At 41.0% G+C, this 10640-nt stretch overlaps 1 protein-coding gene across 1 annotated transcript in view; it reads left to right on the forward strand.

Annotated features, from left to right (window-relative positions):
• The window catches only part of LOC137620608 (E3 ubiquitin-protein ligase TRAIP-like), a 112606-nt gene extending 102091 nt beyond the window's left edge, over positions 1-10515 (forward strand). Inside the window, exon 12 of the mRNA XM_068350886.1 lies at positions 8696-10515. Coding sequence (XP_068206987.1) covers positions 8696-8901 — 206 coding nt within the window. The 3' untranslated portion in view covers positions 8902-10515. The remainder of the gene's footprint in view (positions 1-8695) is intronic.
• The last annotated feature ends 125 nt before the right edge of the window (positions 10516-10640 follow it).

Genomic DNA, 10640 nt, shown 5'->3' on the forward strand with positions numbered 1-10640 from the left:
TGAGAGTGTTGCACCTCCACCTGCACCCTTTCAGCCTGTGCTCAACCCGCCTGCACTCGCTGCACCCAGTCGCAGCACCATCTGCCAGGCGTACGATGTTGTGGACTCTACTACAGTCCATGCAAGCACAGCTTTCGGACCTGTTGCGTGAGTGTCGGGCTGAGAGTGTTGCACCTCCACCTGCACCCGTTCAGCCTGTGCTCAACCCGCCTGCACTCGCTGCACCCAGTCGCAGCACCTTCTGCCAGGCGTACGATGTTGAACCTCTTTCTGTGTTCGCTGTTCCCAGTGTTGTTCAGCCTCAGCCTTCTTTAAGGCAACCTTCGGTTTGGGATCAGGAGGATTACTCCACTCTTCCTCCTCCTCCCCTGGCTGCTCCACCGGTGGTGCAACTCTCGGTGGAGGTACAACCTCTTCCACCTGTGAGTCAGTCTCCTCAGCTGCTGCACCGAGCTCAACCCGTGCACCCTGTTCCTGCGCCTCAGACACCTCTGCTTGCGGGAACTTTACCTTGTTCTGCGCAACCTCGGTCTCTTCACGCTCCACTCATACCACAGGAACAGGAACTTTCTGCACCTTCCACTGTTGTTGTTCCAGCTCGTTCTGACTCTGCTGTTCAGCATACCTTACCTCCATTTTCAAACCATGGCAAAAATATGAATCATGAGTTATGAATGTAAGGTAAACATTATGTTGATTTTTAAACCCCATGCAAGCATGCATAAAGCACTCTAGCACTGGTCATGGAATTTCTAAGAATGTTAAACGCCATGCACACGCTCTGCTTTCCTTTCCTTACAGCAGGCTCTGCTTACAGCAGGCTCTGCTTACTACATGCTCAGCATTCAAGCATGCTCTGCATTCAGCATGCTCTGCATACAACATGCTCTACATACAGCATGCTCTGCATACAGCATACTCTGCATTCATCATGCTCTGCATACCTTACCGCATGCTTCTCAACATATCTTGGGTTGTTGCCAACTCACTAGACTGTCAAGCAGTTTCATAACGTTGCCTTCTAGTCTGCTGCTTTTGCACCAGTGAACCCTCACTCAGAGAACTTAGCTTTTCTAGGATAAGGTCCCTGTAGATGAGAAAGTTCTTTTCTCCCTCCTTCTGATATTCCCTTGAGGACTCTGTCATTTGGAGGGAGCCTTTAGCTGCATAACCTCTTATGGACTTTTATTTAAGCATAACATGCTTACAGGGAAAGTAATGGTTCCACTTCAGCCGCTAATCCCGTCTGTTACCACACCTGCTCCCATAGACCTTGAGCTGTGTTGCATGACATGCAGTCCAAGCTTAGTCCTTGTTAGAGGATTTTTTGTTTACGGAGTCAATGTGTCACGGGGAAGACGTTCAACAACCAACAGAAGGGACTTGTTGTGACGCAGTGCGGCAACCTCAGCAACCCGTTAAGGAGTTGTCTGTACGACCCAGATAGTCTAGACAGATTCGGGTTGTCACTGTACTTCCTCGCTTGCCCATGATTGACAGTTTACAGACTGTGCAGCAGTATCATGATCTTGTGTCCGGCTCCGTCAGACGACTGGCTTTTAAGAGCTCCCACAAGTCGTCGCTGTCTGGAGATTTTCAAATGGACTATGGATCTGACCAAGGAACTGGGCCTCCTGGTCAATTTTGAGGAGTCTCAGCTCGTTCCATCCCAGACCATTGTTTCCTTGGGTATGGATCTTCAGAGTCGAGCTTTTCGGACTTGTCCGTCGGCCCCAAGGATCTTCCAAGCCCTAGAATGCATCCAGAGCATGCTGAGAAGGAACCGATGCTTAGTCAGGCAGGGGATGAGTCTAACAGGGACACTTTCATCGCTGGCCCTGTTCATCGAGTTAGGGAGACTCCACCTCCGCCCCCTTCAGTATCATCTAGCTGCTCACTGGATAAAGGACATGACGCTAGAGACGGTCTCAGTTCCTGTTTCCGAAGAGATGAGGTCTACTCTAACGTGGTGGAAGAACAGCATTCTTCTCAAGGAAGGTCTACCTTTGGCTGTTCAGACCCCCGACCACCGTCTCTTCTCGGACGCATCGGACACGGGCTGGGGTGCGACACTGGACGGACAGGAATGCTCGGGATCATGGAATCAGGAGCAAAGGACACTTCACATCTATTGCAAGGAGTTGTTGGCAGTTCATCTGGCCTTGATAAACTTCAAGTCCCTCCAGCTTAACAAGGTGGTGGAGGTGAACTCCGACTACACCACAGCCTTGGCTTACATCTCCAAGCAGAGAGGGACTCATTCGAGGAAGTTGTTCAAGTTCGCAAGGGACCTCCTCATTTGGTCAAAGATCGAAAGCTCACGCTGGTAACGAGGCTCATTCAGGGCGATATGAATGTCATGGCAGATCGCCTCAGCCGTAAGGGTCAGGCCTTCCCCACAGAGTGGACCCTTCACAAGAATGTTTGCAGCAGACTTTGGGCCCTGTGGGGTCAGCCAACCATAGTTCTATTCGCTACCTCGATGACCAAGAAGCTCCTCTTGTATTGTTCTCTGATTCCAGACCCAGCAGCAGTTCGCGTGGATGCCTTTCTGCTGGATTGGTCCCATCTCAACCTGTATGCATTCCCGCCGTTCAAGATTGTCAACAGGGTACTTCAGAAGTTCGCCTCTCACAAAGGGACACGGTTGACGTTGGTTGCTCCCCTCTGACCCGCGAGAGAAGGGTTCACCGAGGTACTGCAATGGCTGGTCGACGTTCCCAGGACTCTTCCTCCTAGAGTGGACCTTCTGCGTCAACCTCACGTAAAGAAGGTACACCCAAACCTCCACGCTCTTCGTCTGACTGCCTTCAGACTATCGAAAGTCTCTCAAGAACTAGAGGCTTTTCGAAGGAGGCAGCCAGAACGATTGCCAGAGCAAGGACGACATCCACTCTCAGAGTCTATCAGTCTTAATGGGAAGTCTTCCGAAGCTGGTGCAAGGCCAATGCAGTTTTCCTCAACCAGTACCACTGTAACCCAGATTGCTGACTTCCTGTTACATCTAAGGAACGTAAAATCCTTATCAGCTCCTACGATCAAGGGTTACAGAAGTATGTTGGCAGCGGTTTTCCGCCACAGAGGCTTGGATCTTTCCTCCAACAAAGATCTACAGGACCTCCTTAGGTCTTTTGAGACCTCAAAGGAACGTCGGTTGTCCACTCCAGGCTGGAATCTAGACGTGGTCCTAAGGTTCCTAATGTCATCAGGATTTGAACCGTTCCAATCAGCCTCTTTTAAGGACCTCACATTAGAAACTCTTTTCCTCGTGTGCTTAGCAACAGGTAAAAGAGTAAGTGAGATCCACGCCTTCAGCAGGAACATAGGTTTCACATCTGAAACGGCTACATGTTCCTTGCGGCTCGGTTTTTTTTTTTTGGCTAAAACGAGCTTCCTTCCCGTCCTTACCCTAAGTCGTTCGAGATCCCAAGCCTGTCCAACATGGTGGGGAACGAACTAGAGAGAGTACTTTGCCCTGTTAGAGCTCTTAAGTACTATCTAAGAAGGTCAAAACCATTACGAGGACAATCAGAAGCCTTATGGTGTGCTATCAAGAAGCCTTCTCTACCAATGTCTAAGAACTCAGTTTCTTTCTACATCAGGCTTCTGATTAGAGAAGCAAATTCTCATCTGAAGGAAGAAGACCTTGCTTTGCTGAAGGTAAGGACACATGAAGTGAGAGCTGTGGCTACTTCAGTGGCCTTCAAACAAAACCGTTCTCTGCAGAGTGTTATGGATGCAACCTATTGGAGAAGCAAGTCAGTGTTCGCATCATTCTATCTCAAAGATGTCCAGTCTCTTTACGAGTACTGCTACACCCTGGGTCCATTCGTAGCAACGAATGCAGTAGTAGGCGAGGGCTCAGCCACTACATTCCCATAATTCCATAACTTTTTAACCTTTCTCTTGAATACTTTTTATGGGTTGTTCGGTCGGCTAAGAAGCCTTCCACATCCTTGTTGATTTGGCGGGTGGTCAATTCTTTCTTGAGAAGCGCCGAGGTTAAAGGTTGTGATGAGGTCCTTTAGTATGGGTTGCAGCCCTGTATACTTTAGCACCTTTGGGTTGATTCAGCCTCCAAGAGGAACGCTGCGCTCAGTAAGGAAGACGAACTTAAAAAAGAGACAGAGTAACGGTTCAATTCGACTTCCTTACCAGGTACTTATTATTTCATTGTTATTTGAGATAACTGTTATATGAAATATGGGATACTTAGCTATCCTTTAATCTTGTACACTGGTTTTCACCCACCCCCCTGGGTGTGAATCAGCTACATGATTATCGGGTAAGTTTAATATTGAAAAATGTTATTTTCATTAGTAAAATAAATTTTTGAATATACTTACCCGATAATCATGATTTAATTGACCCTCCCTTCCTCCCCATAGAGAACCAGTGGGACCGAGGAATAATTGAGGAGGTGTCAACAAGAAGTACTTGAGTACCTGGCCACAGGTGGCGCTGGTAAGTACACCCCCTTCTAGTATTGTGATAGCTGGCGTATCCCTCCATAGAATTCTGTCGGGCAACGGAGTTGACAGCTACATGATTATCGGGTAAGTATATTCAAAAATTTATTTTACTAATGAAAATAACATTTTCACCCATGCTAGGACCAAGGCAGGCCAGGCAATGGCTTTTGCGGTCTCGGCTGATAGACCTATAGTCACCCCCAAAGCCCCCATCCTTAGCTCAAAAGGATGGTGAGGTTGCAGTGACAAAAGGTACTAACGAGTTTGAGCAGGACTCGAAACCATCTAGCTATCACCTGTCAGGAATGTTACCACAGAGGCCACCACAACTGCAATAGGGAAATGGGACATTTTTACTATAGATCCTATAGTTCCAAACTTTTCATCCTTTTACATTTTCAGTAGAAGCTATTGTTACCTGCAGTTGAAGGTTTCAGAGTAGCTCTTTCTTGAGTCCTCATCAATTATAATCTTTATCAAAGTTCCCTTTTCTTTATTGTTTATATTACCTTTATCTTCAAAACCATCACAAGTCTTTTTTTCTCTGTATAGTCATTCTTCATATTTTGTTATTTCTCTTAAACTTCAGTTTACTTTTTACCTTTCTTTTTCTCTACTGGGCAGGTTTATATATTGGAACCTTAGGGCTTGCAGTATTCTACTTTTCAACTACGGTTACAGCTTGCCTTTTAATACTGTATTGTTGTGAGGACATTCTTTACTTAATCACATAATGTACTTTGACCTGTGTCCCATGGGTGTGTCTTGAATCCTTCAAGTTGGGATTTAGCCTTACTTTCGAAGAACCTGTTATGACCTGGGATTTAGCCTTAATTTTTTAAGAACCTGTTATGACCTTTTTGAGTCTGTGCTTGAATCATTTTTAGTAACCTCTATGATTAATTTGGTAATGTTACCTACATGAAGAACTGGTTGTCTACTAGATTCCCTTTTTCTGTGCATAATTCTGGCAATGTGATCCACTTGAAGAAACTGGTTGTCTGGTACATTTCCTTTTCTCCCCTATTTTGTCCCCAATATAGGCCTCTGATGCTCCCCACATTTAAATTGTTCCTTTTGCTATATAAACTTTACCTTATAGTCTTTCCTATGCTTAGAATCTTCTTCCTTGTCTCATTAGGGCTATCAGATTTTTTCTGCCATGCACTTGAAAATTCTTAATCTCTTTCCCTCGTTTTTCCCCACATGGGATAACAATCCTCCTGATTCTGTCATATGAATGCATGACTTACTCAGGAAGTGTCAGATGCTGACATGTTACATTTAAACAAGAAGGCTTACAATGTGTGTGCTATTTCTAACAGCTTATTCGGTGCTGTTAGATGCTGATGTGTTGCAACAAAACAATGCATGCCAAGTGTCTGCTATTTCTTTATCTCATGTCTTCAAGAACAATTGGAGCTTACTGCCATTCTTGAAGCATGAATGTGGAGATATAGATACCTCTGGCAAATTCTATTTGAGATATGTAACTCTTAAACATTTGGATGGTTGTTGAAACTGAATGAAATGTTGGTTTATGTTACCACTGTAAATGAACCTGAACCCCTCAATTCATCATCACAGCATCAATTATACATTCTCTTTCATGGGTAGAAATTTTCCTTATTACATCCTTCATCATTTGGGTTGAATTAATTCATCTGAAGTAGTGTGGCTTTGTTGTCCTCTTTCCTAAATGGATATTCAATTCACACACTATTTGAGTTATAGGTTTTTGCCAAATCAGTGTGGTTAATACAGTATACAAATCCAGATCATTTATTATGAAGTGGGTCCCTTCCTCTCATCCCTACACTGGCGCACACAGAATAAGTGTGAAGCTGGAGTAATATACAGAGCTAGGCATATGTTGCAGAGTTCTCTCATTTTTGTGCAACACTATAGTCTATTTTTTATAGCGGTGCATATTTGCACTGACTCACAGGGGTGCCCTTTTAGCTCGGAAAGGTTCCTGTTACCTGATTGATCGGAAGTATTTTTGTCCGAACACCTTCATTGTTCTCGAATGATTACCAAGTAATGTGAATCGAAACTTATTTATTAACCTATATTTCTCCATCATATATATGTTTTGTCAATAAACTATGTTAAAGAATAAATATATTATAAAGAATAGTCTTGGTAAGTCTAAATTTAATAACACAATCCGCCGAAGTCAACGACAGCAGCTTGTTTTCGGATGCACGCTTTGTAATTTTTCTCATATTTTAACACAAATTGGGATAAATTACACTCAGCATAAGTTAAACATGTTATTATAAACTTTCTTTGAATACCAGAACTTACCAAAAACATGGAATTAATAAAACCCGGTATTTGTGAAAACTAATGGGGAGGTAAAAGAACAGCCTGTAGCGGCCTGGCAGAAAAACGATCCCTTCTGACTCGTAGACGTAGTTTGTTTTTTCTTTCGTAATATAGTTTGGCCTATTCCTTTCAGTTTAAATAGTCTTACATTGTTTCTCTTCGTATTATTTTGCTTAGTATTTTCCCACATTCCTGTTCCTCACCTATACATATCTATCTATTTTCCCCGATATCCCTTCTTTCATATAGGCCTATGTGATATCCGCACTACGATTCCTTATGTTTTGCACCTTACGTCAGTAAGTATGTAAATAATAATAACAACAAAAATTTTATGCTGTGTAGCAAGTATAACCTATTCTGTAAACCTGAAATTAAGCATAGTATTTTTTTATTCCTGCCTCTACACTATTTTAATGAGACTAGCATGCGCTTCCCTTCAAGCCACCACTTTCGACAGAGGATAAGAAATAAGGAATCGTAGTGCGGATATCCCATACATGAAAGAAGGGATATCGGGGAAAATAGATAGATATTAGGTGAGGAACAGGAATGTGGGAAAATACTAAGCAAAATAATACGAAGAGAGAGAATGCAAGACTATTTAAACTGAAAGGAATAGGCGGAACTATATTACGAAAGAAAAAAAAAAAACCTGCGTTTACAAGCCAGAAGGGATCTTTTTCCCACCAGGCCGCTACAGGCTGTTCTTTTACCTCCCCATAAGTTTTCACAAATATCGGGTTTTATTAATTCCATGATTTTGGAAAATTCTGGTATTCAAAGAAAGTTTATAATAACATGTTTAACTTATGCTGAGTGTAATTTATCCCAATTTGTGTTAAAATATGTGAAAAATTACAGAATTACAAAGCGTGCATCCGAAAACAAGCTGCTGTCATTGACTTCGGCGGATTGCGTTATTAAATTTAGACTTTCCAAGACGATTCTTTATAATATATTTATTCTTTAACATTGTTTATTGACAAAACATATATCTGATGGAGAAATATAGGGTAATAAATAAGTTTCGATTCACATTACTTGGTAATCATTCGAGAATAATGGTGTTCGGACAAAAATACTTCCGACCAATCAGGTATCAGGAACCTTTCCGAGCTAAAAGGGCACCCCTGTGAGTCAGTGCAAATATGCACCGCTATAAAAAATAGAGTACAGTATAGTTGGTATGATTGGAATTTCCTCCTTCCTGCAGGTGAATCAGTGCATCGTTTTCATTACCAAAATATATCTATAGTATTTCTCCTTGCTAATTCTGTAATCATATATCACCATCGATTACTTTGAGCTGTCAAAATTGCTGATTCTACTTCAATGTTGGTCATCCAATTGCTAGTGCAGTTGAATGTGTTGATTCTATGGATTCTGACCTCGATTCATTACATCATAAAATGTACTGTGCTCTGCAGTTCCTTCAACTTCCAAGGTTATACCGATATCCATGCCATGGCTCAATTTCATTACTTTCCCTGAGCAGCAGAGTCCTTGTACCTTTCTACTGAGGTTCCAACATGTTGCTCAGAGTTGTTTTCCTCCCATCGTAAAGTTTTTAAATCTTTCCCCAAGGTACATTATTCTCCATCTCCAAACCCTGGTAGAAGAGAAATGAGCAGTGATTCAAGAATGGGTAACCCTGTTCTTTCTCATCGTAACATGGACCATTGTTATTCGTGGACTAGAATCATTCCACGAGGGAGGGTCATCATACCTCTTGTTCCCAATGACTATTCTTCTGATTGGCATTGCAATAAAAAGGTCATATGAGATCCTTGTCAAATCAACTGTAGGAAGATTTTCATGGGTTCATTGATTATTTGGTAAAAATATTTGTCCTGATAATGTTAAATCCACAACCACTTCTCTTCTCACAGATGGCACCTGTAAGTTGGAACGGCCAATGCCGAGATCATCTGTTCAATCCTCCAGCAAGTCTTCACATACTCAGAAAAGGTCATCTAATCCTGTTGTCTGTCTATCCCCAATAACCGTAGATTCGCATCTGGTGAAGCAGCAGAGATTGCACCCCCGGAACACTCGTCCTGGTCAGTCAAGATGGGTTATTGGTGGATTAGTCTGATGATGAAGCCACAGTTTAATGCATCTTTCACCACCATTAAATTCAGTCAAGCCTTACAATTTCTTGGTTGTCATTATTGTAATATAGGTATTTTTTTTTTTTTACTATAGTACTGTAATTTACTGTATTTTTCATTTTGTTAATTGTCTCCAGTAGCTGTTGAATAGTTTGAACATCTTGTAATATGACATGCACAACTAAAATAAGCCTAAACTTATACGAATAATTAGCATTTAACATTCCAAATTATTTCCCTATTGTTCATCATTGTTTAGGATTTTACATGTTTTTCCTCTTAGGAAGTTTAGTATTAAATTTTTTATCCATCATCTATCTCCTGGACTTTCTGGCATGTCTTTGTCCAGTCACATTTAATTTAACTTTTTTTGTTCCACAACTAAAATTGGCCTAAACCTACATGAATAGTTAGTATTTAACATTCCAAATTATTTCCCTTTTGTTCATCACTATTTAGGATGTTTACATCTGTTCTTCTTCTTATGAAGTTTAATAGTATGTACATTTTTGTCCATGATCTATTAACACAACCTCCTTGATTTTGACAGGTCTTTGTCCTGTCTCCTTTAATTTACCTTTTTCACTTCCCCATCCCTTTTCATCTATGTCCATACCAACTCAAAACATTTGAGGCCAAGTGCTAGCTTCAGGATTCCATATTGCTTCAGTCATTATTAGTTCCCAAGGTAAATTTTCTATCTTGAAACCTGTTTGTCTACACTGTAGTTGTCCGTTTTGTATCTCTCCATTTGGTTTTGTTTATTTACTTTGGACATTTAAACTCCCATTCCACATATATTTTATAATCTATGGCTACTCCTGTCACTGCCAGACACAATTGGTATCCAGTAGAGTTAACTAACCCCCACTTTTCTTGTAATCATCTTAGAATGCATTTTTTTCTTGCTTTCTTTTTAGTCACTCGATTTGTTTGCTTTGGGGTGCAGTTTTATCCTCTCTATTCCACTTTATCAAGGTTTTTAAAACATATCATTGGCCCCTTCCTCAGATTCCATTAAAAATTACAGTAGGCCATCTTCGTTATCAGGTGAATGTCTTATTTCGGTGTTAGTATAGAGTGGTCTTGTGTAATCACATCTATTCTTGGAGGGGACTTGACTTTTACACTGTATTTCCTGAAAGGTTTGGGATAACCTTATATTTATGTAAGCTTTCATTTTACATCAATATTTTATTTATTGCTAGGAAAATAATGTATTTATTTATTGCTAGGAAAATAATGTATTTAGGAATGGATTTGAACTCTACTATGACTCTGGTTTCACGCTTTTTTCTTGTCTAACTGGCACGTAAATGTCATAGTACTGTAGTTTTCTTATGCCTCTTTTGTTTTAATCAAATATGGGAAACAGAGCCTAATGTTGATTTGTATACTGTAATTGAATGCTATACTGTAAAAATAAGAGTAATTTTTATTTCCATTTGTCAGTTGATATATTAATCATATTTATTGTATATCCAATAGAAAAGGAGAATTAAAGCACCTTTGGTTCTCATTTGAGCAGGAAGAATTCCCTGCAACAGGTACAGTAACTATAAAAGTTAACTACTTATCTATAAATGGATTTAATATGATTTAAATTTTCTCCTATATTTTCCTTTAATTGCAGCTTATTTTAAGTTTAATCTTGAAGTGAATGTTGAGGTTATGTTAGACTTTACTAAAGTTGGCATCAAGTGGTTCTTAACTGAACAACGAA

The sequence above is a fragment of the Palaemon carinicauda genome, chromosome 27, assembly GCF_036898095.1.
Source record: "Palaemon carinicauda isolate YSFRI2023 chromosome 27, ASM3689809v2, whole genome shotgun sequence".
NCBI lineage: Eukaryota > Metazoa > Arthropoda > Malacostraca > Decapoda > Palaemonidae > Palaemon > Palaemon carinicauda.